At 44.3% G+C, this 20,241-nt stretch overlaps 1 protein-coding gene across 2 annotated transcripts in view; it reads left to right on the forward strand.

The window, feature by feature from the left end:
- Positions 1-20,241, forward strand: part of MAPKAP1 (MAPK associated protein 1) — a 221,033-nt gene that overhangs the window by 191,866 nt on the left and 8,926 nt on the right. For both annotated transcript variants that reach the window (XM_038745168.1, XM_038745169.1), the window contains exon 10: positions 3,389-3,526. In XM_038745168.1, the coding sequence (XP_038601096.1) occupies positions 3,389-3,526 (138 nt within the window). The remainder of the gene's footprint in view (positions 1-3,388; positions 3,527-20,241) is intronic.

The following is a 20,241-nucleotide window of genomic DNA, read 5'->3' on the forward strand; positions in this document are numbered from 1 at the left end:
GTTGTTGCTATTTTGGTATTTATCGAGTGCTCTGCAAATGCCAGGGGTCTCTGGCCCCTAAACCTCCAGTCAAATTGTTGGTTTCTGGGCCCGTTTTAAAGGTGGATAAACTGAAACCCAAGGCCTTTGGGAGATAATGCTGTGGGCCTCAGTGTATTTCTTATCTCGGGACCTTCAGGATCATCCTTGGTACACTGAACATGGTTTATTGGGAAGAGTCCGGTCCAGGGAATCAGAGGACATGGGCTCTATTTCCGGCTCTTTTGCTTGCCTGCTGTGTGACCTTGGGAAGTCACTGAATTTGTCTGTGCCTCAGTTTCCTCATTGCAAAATGGGGATTGAATACCTGTTCTTCCATCTACTAAGACTGTGAGTCCCATGTGGAACAAGATCTGTGTCTAATCTGGTTATCTTGTATCTACCCCGCATCTAGTTCAGCGCTTGACACGCAGCACTTAACGAATACCACAATTATTATCCTTTCTGCAAATCTCAGGATATGTGAGGTGTTAGAGCTAGGAGCCATGACCCCAAGAATGAATTGGATGAAATGGTAAGTCAGTAGTGTCTCAGGACCAGGAGATCCAGGGGTCCCAAATCTGCACAGGCCCCTGCACCCGTCACTGAGCCAGAAAACGTAAAACCGGAAAAATGATTTAACGAACTCCCATGGCTGGCATTGAGGACAGATTATCTATGGTCAGAAAGGCTGCTTATTTGGGGTGCGCGGTGGGAAGAACAAAACTTGCTAATAGCCGTGCTGCTTTTGGTTAGCATATCTTTTGGGAAAGAAAATTGGTGGATAAACCTGGTGACGGAGATTTAGGCCAACTCAAAGCATGCATTAGGTAGAAAATTCAAATCACCTAGCCCTATTTTGAGGTTCTGGTATATGCAAAGTAATAGCACAGTAATGGAGGAAAAGGACAACTTTGAGAAAGAGCTTTTGGGGAAGGCGGGGGCCACAGAGGGAAGAGATGCAGAGATACAGGAAATAATGGATGAAGCATACAGTAACCATTTGCAGATAAAAGTAATAGAAGTTAAAGTGTACTTTACATGATAAAGGAAAGATGAAAGAGAAGGAGAGTGTGTTTCATCTGTGATGGTTACAAAGCCCATGCTTTGTGGAGTGGGTTCTGTTGAAAAGATTGATGCAATGGGGAGTGACCTTGGCTTGGAGCAGGAGCTGGTGATGTATGTATGAGCATCTCGCTGCTAAATGGACCCAGATTTGTAGCACTAATATACATGGAAGCCCAGAACCAAACTCAGTATGGCAATAAATCAACAGCCACTTTGGGTGTCATTTCTGGTTTATATTCTACTATTGTTCTATCACTTTAATTCATGTCACTATCATCTGTTCATCTGGAACAGTTTTATATAATTTTCCAGTGGAGTTACCTGACAAATCCTATCAAATTAACAAGGTACATTAACAATATTGACTGACTGGGTGGCTTCTGGAGTTGTAGGGCCATAGATCGACATTTTAAAAACCCTCGCCTCTGGTGCTTTTTCTCTTGAGGAAGCAATAGGGGTTAAGACTTATTTCCACTTAAAGGATCTCCACCTTTTTGCAGTAGAGGGGCACAACGTCTCTTATCAATGAGAAAATAAGGTGACCCAGCAAATAAAGCCTAAATATTTTTCCTTAATGAGCTACAATATCCAGATGTTTAAAAATTCATGGCTAAATTGGAAACAAAAAGTAAAGCGGAGTAAGATAATTATTTTTAAGGGGAATTTCATTATAAAATTGATTTTGTGGAATTCTTTTATCTCCTTGAAATTATTTGACTACATTGCCAGAATAACTTGTAATGACATTATGTCAAATTACGATTTCTGAATCCAATATATTCACTCAGTTCTTCCATAACATGTTTTTTATTATGCGTTTTGGGTTCAATATGTGTACCTGGGATAGAACGCGATGTGGTGGCAGAATAAATAATTGCACTCATGTTCACGGCATAGGTCACGGTGTGCGTACTACAACGTGAATTTTCCTTAATGTGGAATTCGCCAGGAACATAACCTCCAAGTTAACAAAGAACTGAGTTTATGTCTAACAGCAAATTTTAGTGTTTGATCAATCAAAAGGTACTGTTGTTTTGTTTCTTTGCTGTAGACAATGACAATGGACAAAAAGACAGTAATCTTATTATTTACGGGGAAGGAAATAATGTACAAATCGGGTCGTCTCCCTTTTATGATTTACAGTTTTGAATGAATGACATTCTTTCTAATGTGTTAAGCTACACTTCTGCCAAACTTCCGTGAAAGAAACAGATTCACTTTTAATTAAGCTTTTTTTTATCACTTACACGTGGTTTAATGTTGAGAATTTTCTTCTCACTGCCCACCAGATCATGTTAAAAAATAAAATTCAGAGGATGGAATAGGCTTATTCAGTGTGTCTTTTCATGTCCTACGAAGCAATTGATTTTCATTCTAATCAGTTTCCATTTTTTTTATATGACCTTGACCTTTATCTAATGACCCCAAAATGTAATTATTTTTAAGGCTGTTTTGGGGCCTTCTCAGACTGGGCCCATTGAGGAGGTACCCAGTTTAACATTCCAGTATGGTCTGTTTAAACGACAGTGCAAGGGAGATAAAATTTGCCATAGGGGCTGCAGGGAGAATGTGCTCCATGGTTTACTAAGTTAGATGGCTACAGATTTCAGTAGTAATTGTACCAATAAACCTGGGGACATATTTTTGAACAGTTGGGCCTCCTACAACTTCAAGCACTAAACTGAAGGGATGATAATGTTTTTCATCAGTGGTATTAATTGAGTGCTTACCGTGTGCTGAGCTCTTTACTAATGTCCTGTGTTGCTTGCACCAGTCTAGGCACAATGGCAGGATTCTCTGGAAATCAGGTCAAAAAGTAGGAGAGAATGTTCTGAAAGACCCATATAGTGCCTTTAACATTTCTTTAAGTATCTGTTTCCTAAGGGCTAGCTTTGTAGCACAAAGCTTTTTTTCCACCCCCTGTTTTAAAGATTTGTGATTCTTGAGATTAGGCATCTTCCGCGAGCAGTTGATCATATCACCTGTTTCAGTCCCATTTCTGGGCACGCTCCCCAGATAGTAAAATTCTTTTTTTTATATGATCCTTATAGTACATTTAACCACTGTGTAGAACAGCGGTGTTGATATGATGGCCATGGGCTTTCTGTTAAAAATGCTTTTCCAAACGAGCATAGAGATACACACAAGTTATCAATTCAGTGTGTCACTACTTTGTGTTTAATTCAGAGGATCCTGATGTTTCAGAAATCCTGAATGTGTTCATCTTATTTAAAATGTATAAAGTATAACAAATAGTTGATGCGAAATTTTATGTCTTTCCTTTTTTTCTTCCGACTTGCAGGTATCTCTGGAGATAAGGTTGAAATAGACCCTGTTACTAATCAGAAGGCCAGCACTAAGTTTTGGATTAAGCAGAAACCCATTTCAATCGATTCTGACCTCCTCTGTGCCTGTGACCTTGCCGAAGAAAAAAGCCCGAGTGAGTAGTCCTTTTTATTTATATCCTCTCTCTCCCCTTATCCCTCTTCCCTTCTCTCCTCGTTCGCTTGCTAGGTGCCCGGAGAATATATTGCCATCGTGTCCTTCTTTCCCAGGGTGTGTTTTATTCACTCTGTGAAACTCTTTTAATTGAACTTAACTGTACCATAATACAGAGAGCAAAATACAGGCCTAAACATCCTGTTACAGAGAACAGCTATTCAGGAGGAAATAATGGAGCATTTCACACTTTCCCATTAGAAAGCAGGCAGGTATGGAGGCAGCTTCCTTTCAGCATCCTGTCCTGCCCTATGATTGTAGCGTTAGCAAGTCATCTTACAGTTTCCCAGTTTTGTGGCTTCCCAAAGAGTTGGGGACATCTTGACACAAATTCAAAACAAGGATCTGTGGATGCTGAGGAAAAGACTTAAAAAGCTAACACCAATTTTGACATACCTCATGTTATCAGCAACCACACAGACTAAACACCCGAGACCAGAATTCATTCACTCAGTCGTATTTATTGAGCGCTTATTGTGTGCAGAGCATTGTGCTAAGTGCTTGGAAAGTACAATCCTGCAACAGAGACAATCCTTACCCAACAATGGGCTCACCGTCTGGAAGGAGGGAGACAGACATCAAAGCAAGTAAATAGGCATCAATGGCATCAGTATAAATAGAATTAGATCTATACACATCATTAATTTAAAAAATAGAATAATAAATGTGTACCTATATACGCAAGTGCTTTGGGGTGGGGGGGGCAGGTAGAGCAGAGGGAAGGAGTTGGGGCGATGGGGAGGGGCAGAGGAGCAGAGGAAAAGCGGGGCTTAATCTGGGAAGGCCTCAGCAGAGGATCCGGAAGGGTTGATGGTACACGGCCCCGCTGAGCCGCAAGTTGCCGGAAATCTCCGAGTAGCCCTGCGGTACGTGCAAGGTTGCCCCCATGAACTTCTAGGGCAAGCCAGAGAAGCAGCGTGGCTCAGTGGAAAGAGCCCGGGCTTTGGAGTCAGCGGTCACGGGTTCAAATCCCGGCTCCGCCAATTGTCAGCTGTGTGACTTTGGGCAAGTCACTTAACTCCTCTGGGCCTCATTTCCCTCATCTGTAAAATGGGGATTAAGACTGTGAGCCCCCCGTGGTACAACCTGATCACCTTGTAACCTCCGCAGCGCTAAGAACAGTGCTTGGCACATAGTAAGTGATTAATAAATGCCGTTTAAAAAAAAAAAAGCCAGTTGACAGTATTACAGAGCTGATACCAGGCAGGGGCTTAGCCAGGCCTCAGGTTTCCAGCCTGTGTGAGTAAGGCGACCAACTGGGACGCTTAAGGAGCAGTGTGACCTAGCAGAAAGAGCACAGGCCTGACAGTCAGAGGAGCTGGGTTCTCACCCTGGCTCTGCCACCTGTCTGCTGTGTGTGACCTTGGACAAGAAGCTCCACTTCCCTGTGCCTCAGTATCCTCATCTGGAAAGTAGGGATTAAATCCTATCTCCTACTTCCAGGACTGTGAGCCCCACATTGGAACAGTGACTGTGTCCAACCCTGTTAGCTTCTATCTACCTCATCATCATCATCAATCGTATTTATTGAGCGCTTACTGTGTGCAGAGCACTGTACTAAGCGCTTGGGAAGTACAAGTTGGCAACATATAGAGACAGTCCCTACCCAACAGTGGGCTCACAGTCTAAAAGTTAGAACAGTGCTCGGCACATAGTAAATTATTGACAAATCCCATAATTATTACATAAGTGGCCCTTACCTCCCTATCAGGCCAAGGGAGGACCACAGCAGCAAAGGGCTGAGCAATCAGTTAGTCACTGAGTGCTTAATTTATTGAGCAAGAGACACTGAAGTTCTCCAATCCCTCACCGCCCCCCCAGTTTTATGTTATACATCCACATGGTGAGTGTGGCATGGCAGAAATAGTCCAAAAGGGTGAATTCAAATGACTGTATATATGTTTGTACATATTTATTACTCTATTTATTTTGCTTGTACATATCTATTCTATTTATTTTATTTTGTTAGTATGTTTGGTTTTGTTCTCTGTCTCTCCCTTTTAGACTGTGAGCCCAGTGTTGGGTAGGGAGACTGTCTCTATATGTTGCCAATTTGTACTTCCCAAGCGCTTAGTACAGTGCTCTGCACATAGTAAGCGCTCAATAAATACGATTGATGATGATGATGACTGTTGAAAGTGTAAGTTCTGTTCCAGTAGAGCATTGCAGTTGGGCTGTCTTAAAACGGGGAAGGAAGACACCTGGGAATCAGTGATTCTTTAGAAACTGGACTTGATTCCCTTTGTAATGTAACTGTGTGGGAACTTTACAAAGCTGATTGGCTTGGGCTGCTTTGCGAGTAGCCACCTGCTCTCCTGCCCAGTTTATGCCAGGTGAGTAGTAAAGAAGATGAATTTCTTTCATTTGACTCCCTGGGCTCCTCCTGGAATGCAGGGGGCAGGGGCAGGCTGTTTATGATGGGAAATGGTTCGGTATCTCTTTACAGGGCTTTCTCTGGTTCGTTTTCGCTGTGCAAAATTTTGGATTTTGGGAATGGGGAAGGGAAGGGAAGAACTGCGTGGGCTCAGAGGAGCCCAGCACTCAGCTCCACCTCCTTTCAGTGAGACAAGCTGCCAGGGACAGTGCCGGGTGCGGTGGCACTTGCTTCTGGATATTTGGATAGGGTGCTCTCTCGAACAAAGTACTCTTCTTTTGAAGTCCTGGCCAACAGCAAATGGCAGTAACCCTTCCCCTCTGCGCTACGTGGAATGATACGGTCCGTGATTCGAAAAATCCCGTGGATCAAGTCGCTGACGTGGTTATGCTGGCGTCTTTTTTCCGAACCCATCTGAGCCCTTCAAAGCAGTACCTTATTAGTCCCCATGTCTTCGCGGAGTGTGGGGGTTGTGGGCGGAGGAGGGAGTGGGGGAGCCCACGTGGAGATGGGTGCCGGGGGAGTTAGCAAGTATTCCGAAGGGAGAGACCGGAGCAGACAGGAACGGGGGATTGTAGCACGCCAAGCAGCAGAGCCCTGCGGGGACCCTGCCTGAGCCAAGCCAACAAGTAAAAGCTTTTAGTTGGGCCCAGCCGGACTCCACCTGACTTCCTGCACGTTGTTTTGCAGATGCATAGTCGTCCCTGTGCGCTGCCAGGATTTCGATCTCAGTGGACGCAGACAGATTTCTGGTGCCTGCACTAGAGCCACTAGGCTTGCCCGGGCAGACCTCACAGCCTTGGGGCCGTGGCTCCCCACAAGTGCCTGTTGCATTTTCCATTGCGTCTCGCTTCTCTCAAGCACAATTCCTGTGTCTCTGGCTGTGCCAGACGCTCTCCTAGGGAGCCCGCAGTAATGGTGGAATGAAAAATGATGTCACTCGTAGTTGTTTGTTTTGGGGAGAACAGCCTTTCCATAAGACAGCTGAATTACAATGTTTCGAAATGCTCAGAGGGAATCGAGTTTTGTATTTTCTCTTTGCGGCTTCAGTTGTTAGAATTTTCACACCTTTCCCAAGTGAGAGCCTTGCTCCTGACGGTTAGGGGGTGCGTATGAATTTCATAGCCAAAAATAGAAACCTGAGTTATTATAAACAGCAATTTTATCCAACAACTCAGCACTCATTAAATGAATCACTTTGTTTTACCGTATGATTTCCAGTATTGTCCAATTAATTAATTGGAGTGACAATCTAAAAAGTTAATCTTGGAACCTCCATCAGACCTCAGAATGGATCCATTTTTTTTTTTGCAAAAGATTAATGATAACCCTCTTTTTATCTTTTATATCTATTGAGCTTAAAAAATTATTTTAACAGCGCTGAGGGAATGAAACTCACAATATTTCATAAGTTTAGTCTGTGATATTTATCAGCACTGTGATGTATGTTTGTAGGAGAGTTTACATCAACAATTATTCGTAGGGCCTCCTTGAATGAATTATTACAAAGAAAGAGAGGTGGAAATAGATAAGGTCTTTGAGTTCTGCAATATATTTTATTTTCTCTGTATTTTATCTCTTGTAACACGATCTGAGCTCCTGTAGTCTTTGGGAAGATCCTAGAAGTTATTACCAAGTAGAATAATACAGTTGTGAAAACCCAGAGGTCATGTTGTTAAACTCAGTTTTTTAGGCATTAATATTAGGTTTCTAATGAAGTTGTCCTTGTGCCGAACGCGCGTTTGTCATATTTTTGAACAGCAAGGAAGGTTTAGGTAGCCTCCAAATATGACCCGATTGCAGTGTTTATTCTGAAAGCAGCTGCTAGACCACTCCTTTGGTCACTTATAAGCAAAGCCACTTTGTCTCTGAACAGAATCTCAGATGGCTTTAGGGAAACGCGCCCAGGCACGCACTGCATTTGTGGAGAAAGAGACCCCCAGATTTGGCAACCAAGCTTCTGCTGGCCTGTAAAGTAACATTTGGTGTGAAGTTAAGTAGCTCTCTCTCTCTTGCTCCTTTCTCTTGTACATACAGTTCTTGTTCTCAAGGCGTGTTTATGGAGAGAAGATTTATGACCGTGTCCCTGTGAGTGTTAAAGGATCTGGAACTTTACAACTATATGTAGACACAGAGTGTTTCTTTAACATTTGCATATGAACTTGGACTCCCAAAAGGGTTGTTGGAAACATCGATCCCAGATCCAGAGAAAGTAAAGCAGATCCAGCCTTAATCGGAAAGAAAACACAAAATAACTTCAATATCTAATCTGTTGTCCAAGACAGGAACTGGGGTTTTGTTTTGTTTTGTTCCCCATTAGTTTACCAGACCAGGCTGAGGAGCTGAATGACTTGAAGAGATTGTGATCCTCTTTGAATGCCAATGGAGGGACAGGGGTAGTGGCCTTTCTGTTAAACTAAATCCCATTAGAATCTGCAACACTGTATATAAAGAGCTTGTTTAAATCAGGCTGAATCTAGGCTGACCACAAAAGATTTCTCAGGTTCAGAATTCTGAAGGGAAGTAGCCTATCATTAAGAAATAAGATTTAAACCTTAATAAAGTAGCTGTCATTTTTATAGCTGAAAAGAGCTCTGTCTCTCAATTAGGTGTACATAATATAAAATCGTAAGGAAGCAGCATAATAGGTATAATACAATTATATTCCCTTGCCATAGTGTAATTTAAAGGAAATCTGATTCGGCTAATGCAGGTTATGTTTTTTGAGCAAGAACAAAGCTTTGGTGCTACCAAACGCCGTCCGTTTGGAACAGCGTTCTCCGGGCCAAAGCACGAGTTCGAAGTGCGGGCCTGTAGGTTTGGGGTTCTTCGGTTACCCCCGTATCTGCAGGTGAATGTTGGGCCTTTTGTGAGAAACATGGGGTAAGTGAGCCTTGGGAATAAGTGGTCCCAATGGCAAATGAATCTTTTTTTTTTCATAAGCACTTGACAAGGTTTGCAAAGCAATGTATTTAATCTGCTAACTAAATTAAACCTTCTGAGTGATGATTTGTCAACATTGATTTTTTTTTCTTTTTTCCTTCTCTCTTTTTTCTTTTTTTTAAACCCAGAAGGGATGACCACTGGGTTACCTCGGGAAACCCCAGGTGAACCAGGCAGGCCAAAAGGCCGGTTCAGATTTTGAAAGGTGGAAATATCCAGGTGCCTCCCAGCAGCATTGCAGTGGGAAATTTCCTTTCGTTCCCATTCCATTGTTGCACCAGGCCTTAGCGGAGTGTTAACCTGGTAATAGGCACAGGGCCTTCCCCATTATGCTCCTTGCTATCGAGCGGTTCTGCATGACTAGTTAAAGAAGATGGCAAGAAGATTAATGAAAGCAGGGCTAATACAGAAGGGGGTACTTTTGCGAGACTTCTAGCGAGGAGATATTAGAGCTGAACCAGAGCTTGGCTTTTTCTTTATCCTGTGACCTTTGAACCCGCCGTACTGTCGAGAGCTGCCAGCGAAGCCGACATTTTGATTGATGTTGGTACACGAGTCAGTCTTTCCCATTGAATTCCACATCTGCACGAAAATAGCTTTTCCAGCAGAATTCATACTGGCTGTAAGTGATAGCCAAATTGATGGCTGAAATGCTTTTATGTAGTTTTCATTTAAACCTAAGGGTACTTGATGTTTTAATTCAGGATCAAGTTTCCATAGATTACATTCATGAAGGTATAGGATATTAACAGATTCATGACATTATAATGGAAGATTAATATAAGAAATTTTAAAAGGTTTTCAGTAAGACTCCCTTGTACGTTTTATATTGGTAACAACGGAAATAACAGTGCACGGCACTTAAAAAATCAATTGGGGAGCTAAGGAAAATCACTTTTTAAATTAGTTTTGAATAAAACAAAAACATGCAGCCTCTATCGAACGCTCTTGGCAGGGCTTCTCAACATCCCATCTCGGCTGTTCAATGCTCTGGATTCACGGTCTGTCGTGTGCTGAATCCTGCTTGCCCCGCTCTTCCGGGGGAGTTGGGGTTCACGGTCTCCTGATGCATTTCAGAGTGGGTGGCTACATAAGAGGATCCTGATTCTCACCCCAAAAGGAAAAATATCTGGATTCCCTCGACGCTTCCATTTACAAATGCATCCAGTTATAAATGCCACCGTTTTTTCCTTGTCGATTGGAATGCGGACCATTTTGAGTTGCCTGGTTGTTTTTGTTTTTGTTTTTGTTTTAAATTCTGCAGTCATGGAGTGGCTTCCTATTGTTGGTCTTTGGGGTGTTGATGTGGAGGGGGTGCAGGGGAGGATTGCATTCCCCGCTTGGAGACGAACTGCTGGTGCCAGAGCAAGAGCCTGCTTGCCTGTCACCACCTGTCTCCCTTTTCTTGCTTGGCAGGAGGGAACCGCGACCAGGAGTTTACCTGGCAGGGGGCAAGGCTTGGGGTTCCAGTTCCCAGTTGGAAAAGATGGCCAGGTTTTGACACTTCTTGCTGGAGTTAAAAACTCATTTTTAAAAATGCGCCTAGAAGCGTCTTACCAGGATGGGGAAATAAAACCACGTTACTCATATGGGGTGGAGGGAGATGGAAGGTGAGGGACGGGTGAAGCCTGTGACCCCTACACTGACAGAGAAGCCCTAATGCAAGTATGAGACAGGGTGGGTGGGACAGAGCTCTTCCCCTAGCAGACTCAGGTGTCGCTCATTTTTACCGGATACATCCTTGGCTGGTTCTTTTTTTCTGAGGGATAAAACGATTTCCTTTTTCTCACCGAGAACGTGAACCTTTTTCCTAAGTTCAAACTCACAGAGTAAGTACTGCATGAGCGCAAACTCAACTGGCTCTCACTTATTAAATATCTCAGTTATTGAACAGTCTTTTCATAAGAGTCCTCTGGAGCACAATCAGGACTGTGCATTGCCTCATCCTTGTAACAAATATGTTTCGTAGCCCTATTAAAAGGGGTCTTCATCTATCCTGTCAAAGAGAGTCTGCTGGGGTTTTTTAGTTTAATTACACTATCCAATTAAAACTCCTTGCTGCATTTTGATTCGCTTCTCCTTGGGCTTGAGTGGATATGACATTTACAAGGCTCGCCTTTCAAGCAGACAATAGTGTGATTGATGAGGTGCACAAGCAGTGAAGGAGGCGATTGCCATGTGGAAGACCTGCTTAGTGCATTTTGATTTATTTATCATCTCCTTCCAAAACAAGGCGGGGGGAGGGGGCGGGTTGGGGCGCCCAGAGGTTCCACCTCAGTGTTCGGAGTTCGGAGAAGAAAGCGATTTCGGAGATTATATGGAGGGAGAGGGTCTAATAAAGGACAAAGGCTGGGAGAAATTGTAAACGTGGGAAAAGCTAACCTAATTTTATTTCCAAGGGTGGGCTTTTATTCTTAATTCCAGGCCCGTGGATAGGATCTTTGGAAGCGAGCCTTGCGCTGTAAAATATCGTTAACTAGGGACGGTCTGATGGGACCCAAAGAGCCAAGCCGAAGTTGGTCTGAATTTGGGATCGCCAGCGCGGCACATGGCAAAGGGGCCCAGAAACATGTTCAGCTTGGCGTGTAAAGTGACATGTGAGATGAAATCCTGAACCTCTGCCTCAGGGAGGAGATGAGGGGTGTTGGGAGAGGGAAACTTTGCTTCCACACAGAGGCAAGCAGCTCTGTTTCCTTGTTGAGGCAGCCCAGTTGCCATTCACGTTCCTCATATGCCGAGAGAGACTAAACCCTTTATTTATCTATTTACGACAACCTGGTACTTTAGGCATTTCTTATTGTTCCTGAACGGCTGAGATTAAAACCCTGCCCAAAGCAGTTATGAAATTATGAATTTGTCTTTGTGTCTGCAGTAAAAATATTTGGTTGTAAGTTGTTCAGTTTGACTTTGAGTAGATTCTCCTTTCTGTTTCCTCCTAGAACAGTTAATAAAGAGAACAGATTTGTTTAGGTTCCCAGTATGATATCCTATGCATGCTTTTTGAATCTTGTGAGGGGGGGAAGAAATTTTGAGACATCCCAAGAGCTGTGATGGACACCTGTTCCTCCTCTGGGGAGAGGCTTTCCTCCAGCTATTTATTCCACTTAATTGTTGACTTGGGCATTATGGACCCTTAATGACAAAACAGTTATCAAGGTGTAATGAAAAATTGACCCAAATTTACATGTCCCTTTATTTTGGTTACCACTTTCTGTGATTCTGTTGGTCTTAACTTACAAATCAGGATAGAGCAGATGACAAAGGCTAAGATTGTCCACCGAAAAGGAAGGGTGGGCATAATTGGTCCCACCCACTAACCCAGTGGTGGGAGTTTGTAATTCTGAATAAATTGGTGGAACGCATATTTTCCCTTGAGATCTGCCAAGCACCAAACGATATCCCCCCCTCACCCCCCCAAAAAAATTGCTGGGTGGGAGTGAAAGAGAAGGTCTTTCTTAACTGCATGGCAAACCAAAAGTAGAAGATAGTTACTTGCAGTGATGAGGGTAAAATTTCATCCAAAGGTAGGCACCGCAACAAGTGTATTGTTATTTTCACTAAGCATTTATTAGGGGCCTCGTCCACTTTCAGTACTCATGAGCCTTCTAAGGATAATGAAGTTCTATCAAGTGGGCTGATTCTTCATGACTTTTGTAATGTCTATCCAGTTCACTTTGAACATGCTCTTAATTTGTTCCTTCTCCCACAACTCACAGGCTGCCTTGTCCTCTCCCTTCCTTGGCTCACATTCCTCTTGGGAATGTGGTAACAACACACGTACTACTGGGAAACAGTGTGACTTTGGGCAAGTCACTTCACTTCCCTGTGCCTCAGTTGGCGCATCTGTAAGATGGGGATTGGGATTGTGAGCCCCACGTGGGACAACCTGATCACCTTGTATTCCCCCAGCACTTAGAACAGTCCTTGGCATATAGTAAGCGTGTAAAAAAAATACCATTATTATTATTATCTATCTGAACAATGGAAGAGGGCCACTGAAAACTGCTATATAAGTGGATTTTTAGTGTAAAAGATTTAGGAGTCAGCGCCCTACATTCAGTGGTCCACTGTTAATTCCAAATAATGTGGTTCAGCTCCAGTAGCACCTGCTTAATGATGTTTATGATGAGCTACTGGATTAAACGATATTTTCCAATATAGATATTTCCAAAGTTACCTCATCCACAAATTGGGGGTTAAGACTGTGAGCCCCAAGTGGGTTCTGGACTATATCCACCCCAGTGCTTAATACAGTGCCTGGCACATAGTATGCGCTTAGCAAGTGCCATTAAAAAAAAGGGTCATGTTTATGGTACCCAGTGACAACTATAAACTAACTTCCTCAATGCCATATGCAGCTGCAAAGGTCTGAATCTAAGATGTTTATATCTCTTTCCTCCAATGAATTACTAATCAACTAATCAGTAATATTTAGTGGGTGGCTACTGTGTCCCTCTAGACTGAAAACTCATTATGGGCTTAGCGTATCTGCTAATTCTGTTGTAGTATACTCTCCCAAGCTCTTAGTACAGTCCTTTGTACATAGTAAGTGCTCAATACTAGTACTAATAATAATAATGACGGTATTTGTTAAGTGCTTTCTATGTGCCAGGCACTGTACTAAGCGCAGGGGTGGATACGAGCAAATTGAGTTGGACACAGTCCCTGTCCCATGTGGGGCTCACAGTCTCAATCCCCATTTTACAGATGAGGTGACTGAGGCACAGAGAAGTGAAGTGACTTGCCCTAGGTCACACAGCGGACAAGTGGAGGAGCTGGGATTTGAACCCATGACCTTCAAATACCATTGATTGATTGATTTCCACAAAGTGAATTAAATGTTTGGGAGATTACAATAAAATTAGTAGGCATCATCCCCACCCTCAGGAAGCAGCATGGCGTAGTGGACGAAGCACAGATTTGGGAGTCAGAAAGTCTTGGGTTCTAATCCTGGCTCTGCCAGTTGTCAGCTATGTGGCCTTGGGTAAGTCACATCACTTCTCTGTGCCTCAGTTACCTCACCTGTAAAATGAAAATTAAATCTATGAGCCCCATGTGGGACTATGTCTAACCTGATTTGCTTGTATCCATTCCTGTCCTTAGTACAGTGCCTGGCACCTAGTAAGCGCTTAACAAATACCTTTAAAAAAATGGAATAATAATAAGAATTATGGTATTTGTCCATTCAACCCATGTATTCAATTTGTCATGAAATCCTGTTGGTTCAACCTCCACAACATTGTTAAAATCCGCCATTTCCCCTCCAACTAAACTGCTACCCTGTTAATCCAAACATTAATCCTCTCCTGCCTTGATTAATCCTTGCCGACCTCCCTGCCTCCTCTCTCTCCCCACTCCAGTCCATACTTCACTCTGCTGCCCAGATCGTTCTTCTACAAAAATGTTCAGTCCATTTTGTCCCCCTCTCCACCAGAACCTGTGAGCCCGCTGTTGGGTAGGGACTCTCAGCTGCCTTTGACACTGTGGACCACCCCCTTCTCCTCCACACGTTATCTGACCTTGGCTTCACAGACTCCGTCCTCTCCTGGTTCTCCTCTTATCTCTCCGGTCGTTCTTTCTCAGTCTCTTTTGCGGGCTCCTCCTCCCCCTCCCATCCTCTTACTGTGGGGGTTCCCCAAGGTTCAGTGCTTGGTCCCCTTCTGTTCTCAATCTACACTCACTCCTTGGTGACCTCATTCGCTCCCACGGCTTCAACTATCATCTCTACGCTGATGACACCCAGATCTACATCTCTGCCCCTGCTCTCTCCCCCTCCCTCCAGGCTCGCATCTCCTCCTGCCTTCAGGACATCTCCATCTGGATGTCCGCCCGCCACCTAAAGCTCAACATGTCGAAGACTGAGCTCCTTGTCTTCCCTCCCAAACCTTGTCCTCTCCCTGACTTTCCCATCTCTGTTGACGGCACTACCATCCTTCCCGTCTCACAAGCCCGCAACCTTGGTGTCATCCTCGACTCCGCTCTCTCATTCACCCCTCACATCCGAGCCGTCACCAAAACCTGCCAGTCTCAGCTCCGCAACATGGCCAAGATCCGCCCTTTCCTCTCCATCCAAACTGCTACCCTGCTCATTCAAGCTCTCATCCTATCCCGTCTGGACTACTGCACCAGCCTTCTCTCTGATCTCCCATCCACGCCTACATCCTCGTGTCTCTCTCCACTTCAATCCATACTTCATGCTGCTGCCCGGATTATCTTTGTCCAGAAACGCTCTGGGCATATTACTCCCCTCCTCAAAAATCTCCAGTGGCTACCAATCAATCTGCGCATCAGGCAGAAACTCCTCACCCTGGGCTTCAAGGCTGTCCATCACCTCGCCCCCTCCTACCTCACCTCCCTTCTCTCCTTCTACTGCCCAGCCCGCACCCTCCGCTCCTCCACCGCTAATCTCCTCACTGTACCTCGCTCTCGCCTGTCCCGCCGTCGACCCCCGGCCCACGTCATCCCCCGGGCCTGGAATGCCCTCCCTCTGCCCCTCCGCCGAGCTAGCTCTCTTCCTCCCTTCAAGGCCCTGCTGAGAGCTCACCTCCTCCAGGAGGGCTTCCCAGACTGAGCCCCTTCCTTCCTCTCCCCCTCGTCCCCCTCTCCATCCCCCCATCTTACCTCCTTCCCTTCCCCACAGCACCTGTATATATGGTTGTACATATTTATTACTCTATTTATTTATTTTACTTGTACATTTCTATCCTATTTATTTTATTTTGTTGGTATGTTTGGTTCAGTTCTCTGTCTCCCCCTTTTAGACTGTGAGCCCACTGTTGGGTAGGGACTGTCTCTATGTGTTGCCAATTTGTACTTCCCAAGCGCTTAGTACAGTGCTCTGCACATAGTAAGTGCTCAATAAATACGATTGATTGATTGATTGATTGACTGTCTCTACATGTTACCAACTTGTACTTCCCAAGCACTTAGTACAGTGCTCTGCACACAGTAAGCGCTCAATACATACGATTGAATAAATGAATGGGAATAAGGAAACAATGCAGTCACTTCATACGAAGGGCACAGTAAGAAAGCTCCAAAGTTACTTGGTCATTTACAAAAGTGGGGCCCAAAAGCCCAATTTCTTACCAACCAATCCGCCTGAGGTCCCTGCTTTTGGAATGCCAGGGCCTTGAAATGATGCTTCCTGGGCTGGTTATTTTGTTCTGTTGGGTTCATTTACATCTTGTAAATACAAGTACATGTTGCCAACTTGTACTTCCCAAGCGCTTAGTACAGTGCTCTGCACACAGTAAGTGCTCAATAAATACGATTGATCTTGGGCTGATAGGTTTGACAGTTCAAGTTATGCCATCTGCCCTCTCTACTTATAATTAACACTCCAGGAGATAAATTCAATCAATCAATCGTATTTCTTGAGCGCTTACTGTGTGCAGAGCACTGTACTAAGCGCTTGGGAAGAACAAGTTGGCAACATATAGAGACAGTCCCTACCCAACAGTGGGTTTACAGTCTTAAAGGGGGAGACGGAGAACAAAACCAAACATACTAACAAAATAAAATAAATAGAATAGATATGTACAAGTAAAATAAATAGAGTAATAAATATGTACAAACATATACACAGGTGCTGTGGGGAAGGGAAGGAGGTAAGATGGGGGGGATGGAGAGGGGGACGAGGGGGAGAGGAAGGAAGGGGCTCCTTCCTGGCTAAATTCTAGTTTAGGAGCTCAAGTACCTGTACTTCAGCAAGGCTGATGGGTTCCTTCTCTGAAGAAGATTCCATTTTCATTTTTCAGGGGGTACAGATCAATCAGTCAATCAGTGGTATTTATTGAGCACTTACTATGTGCAGAGCACTGGACTAAGCGCTTGGGAGAGTACAGTACAACAGTATTTAGCGGACACCTTCCCTGACCATAACGAGCTTACAGTCTAGAGGGAAAGACACAATAATATGACTAAATAAATAATTTATAATGTATAATTTAAAGATATGTACGTAAGTGCTGTGGGATGAGGGAATTATAGAGCAGACGTTAATTGCCACCTTGTTAGACGACATCTAGATCTGTCTTGTTTAGCGTAGCTCTAATCTTTTAACCTCAAATCTGTAATTTCTTAAAAAAAATTGCAGTGAGCATGCTGTGAGAATGCTCCAAAATCGGTTCTTAGTGTTACATTCCCTTTAGGGCCACAAATATAACCACTTGAAAGGTGCTTGCCATTCAGTGCTTTTTATGCCATGATGTCATAGCCTACATCCTCTGAAGCTCATGTCCCGGGGGCAATGCTGCCACATAAACATATGTAGAAGCCGTCCAGTGTGGAGACCTAAATGTTCAAAGTCACTCAGTACAAGTACTTCATTTATTTAGAGCGCCGAAACTATTGAAATGACTATTGATCGTTGAATGATCAAGGATGATTTTTCAAAAGAAAAGTAGGATTGAAATAACCCGGTGCATTTTAGTACCTGTGGGGAATTGGAATCCGCACCTCAGGGTAGATGTTGAGAAGTGCATCTCAGATAATGAAAGAACTGCTCGCTGATCGTTTCAACAAGCGATATTTATTCAAGGTGCAGTATGATAAAGACAGAGCATAAACCTACTCTTGTAAATGAGATCTCTTTGGAAAAGTTGGCTTGACTTTTTGTTCTCTAAATCATTTGCCATGGCTGATATTGGCTTCTAAAGCTCTCCATCACCTCGCCCCCTCCTACCTCACCTCCCTTTTCTCCTTCTACAGCCCAGCCCGCACACTCCGCTCCTCTGGTGCTAACCTTTTCACTGTGCCACGTTCTCGCCTGTCTCGTCGTCGACCCCTGGCCCACGTCCTGCCTCTGGCCTGGAGTGTCTGCCAAACTAGCACACTTCCCCCCCTTCAAAGCCCTACTGAAAGCTCACCTCTTCCAGGAGGCCTTCCCAGACTAAGCCTCCCTTTTCCTCTGCTCCTCCTCCCCTCCCCATCACCCCAACTCCCTCCGCTTTAACCCCTCCCCACCCTACAGCATGTGTGTATATACGTACATATTTATTATTTATTTTATTAATGATGTGTATATATCTATAATTCCATTTATATGGATGCTATTGATGTCTGTTTACTTGTTTTGATGTCTTCCTCCCTCCCCTTCTAGCCCATTGTTGGGTAGGAATTGTCTCTATCTGTTGCTGAATTGTACTTTCCAAGCGCTTAGTACACTGCTCTGCGCTCAGCAAATATGATTGAATGAATGAAAGGGGTCAGCAGTGAGGCAGACGAGTTTGAGGTCCATTGAGTAGGTGGGGCTGGGTTATATGTTAGCCGGATATCAGGGAGATACCGCGTGAGTTGATTGAGTGCTTTAAAGCCAGGGGTGAGGAGTGTCTTTTTGATGTGGAGGTGGATGGCCAACCACTGGAGTTTCTTGAGGAGTGCGGAAACATGTCCTGAACGCTTTTGTAGAAAAATGATTGGGGCAGAAGAGCGAGATCTGGACTTGAGAGGGGACACAAGAGGCAAGGAGGTCAAAACTGATCTTCTCACCCAAACCCTGTCCTCCCCGTGACTTTGTCATCACCGTAGACAGCACCGTCATCCTCCGTGTCTCACAGGCCTGTGACCGTGGCATTATCCTTGACTTGTTTCTCTCATTCAACTCATATATTCAATCTGTTACCAAATCCTGTCAGTTCAACCTTCACATCGCTAAACTTCACCCTTTCCTCACCATCCAATCTGCCACCACATTAATCCAAGCACTTATCCTATCCTGCCATGATTACTGCATCAACCTCCTTGTTGACCTCTCTGCCTCCGGTCTCTTCCAACTTCAATCCATGCTTCACTCTGCTGCCCTAATCATTATTCTACAGAACTGTTCAGTCCGCATCTCCCTACTCCTCAAGAACCCCCAGCAGTCACCCATCCATCTCTGCATAAAACCAAAACTCTTTATCGTAGGTTTTAAATGTTTTAATCAGCTTGCCCACAACTGTCTTGGCTTGCTGATTTCCTGATTACCTCATCAGGCTGCCTTTCCTGATTTCCAGCCCTCACATTTCGCTCCTCCAACTCCATTCTCCTCACAGTACCTCATCTAGCTCTTCATCCTGCCTCTGGCTTGGAGTACCCTCTCTTCATAGCCAACAGACCATCACTCTCCCCACCTTCAAAGCCTTATTTATTAAAAGCACCTCTTCTCCAAGAGACCTTCCCTAACTCAGCCCTCATTTCCTCTTCTCCCACTCCCTTCTGCGTTGCCCTTGCATTTGGATTTGCACCCTTCATCCAACCCACCCTCAGTCCCACAGCACTTAGGTACATATCTGTAATATATTTATCAGTCAGTTATATTTATGGAGCACTTACTGTGTGTTGTCTCTTCTATTGCTGTATTGTACTTAACCAAATGCGTAGTACAGTGCTCTGTGCAAAGTGCTCGATAAATATGATTGAATGAATGAAGAGCACGGTACCAAGCGCTTGGGAGAGTACATTATAACCGAGTTGGTAGACATGTGCCCTGCCCATGAGCAGAGTCGAGAGGATTTTGTATTAATGTCTGTCTTCCCTCTAGACTGTAAGTTAATTGTGGGCGGGGAACCTGTCTATCAACTCCTTTATTGTGCTCTCCCAAGCGCCTTGTACAGTGTTCTCGCACAGTAAGCGCTCAATAAATACGATTCATGGTATCAGAGGTGCAGGTTGGGGGTAAAAGTTAAGATCTCTTGAGAAACTGCTGGGAAGGAAGGGAGAGTTGAAGAAGGGGCCGGAGGAAAATGGGACCTTTTGGGAGATTTCAGGGAGATCATGTCAGATGTTTTGATGAAATAGGTGACAAGGCCATTAGGGGCAAGGGAGAGGAAGATGGGGCAAAAGGGAGATGGCAAGGGATTTGAAGATGGAGTTAAAAGTCTGGCGTGAGCAAGGGGCACGGGAGTCAAGAAAGATTGAGCAGTATTGTTGACCTTCACTGTCCCCGGTTTTCCCATCTGGGACTGGAGAACACTGGTGTAGATCATAGTTGGTATGTAGGAGCCAACGTTTGTTCTCTTAACTTCTCCAAGAGTACCAGCAGGGAGAGGAAAGCCAGAGTAACGGACGCGTTCCATTTGTATATATAAAGTTATTTTCGACAGTTGTTGCTGCTTCTGCATTGTTGAGTCAGTAGGAAATTAGGAATTCGACTGCTCAAGACGGTTTTCCATTTTTGTTTTTCATGTTACAGATTTAAAATGGATTTGTCTTCGCCCCCGCCTTTGGATCTCGTACTCATGCTTCCCTCACCCCACTACCCACATTCCAGCCGTCTTCTCAGCTTCCCTCTCACTCTCCATCTCTAGTATATTCCCTCTTTCTGGGACTGCTGCTTGGGAAACCAGGGTTCAGTT

This window comes from Tachyglossus aculeatus, chromosome 4, assembly GCF_015852505.1.
Source record: "Tachyglossus aculeatus isolate mTacAcu1 chromosome 4, mTacAcu1.pri, whole genome shotgun sequence".
Taxonomy (NCBI): Eukaryota; Metazoa; Chordata; class Mammalia; order Monotremata; family Tachyglossidae; genus Tachyglossus; species Tachyglossus aculeatus.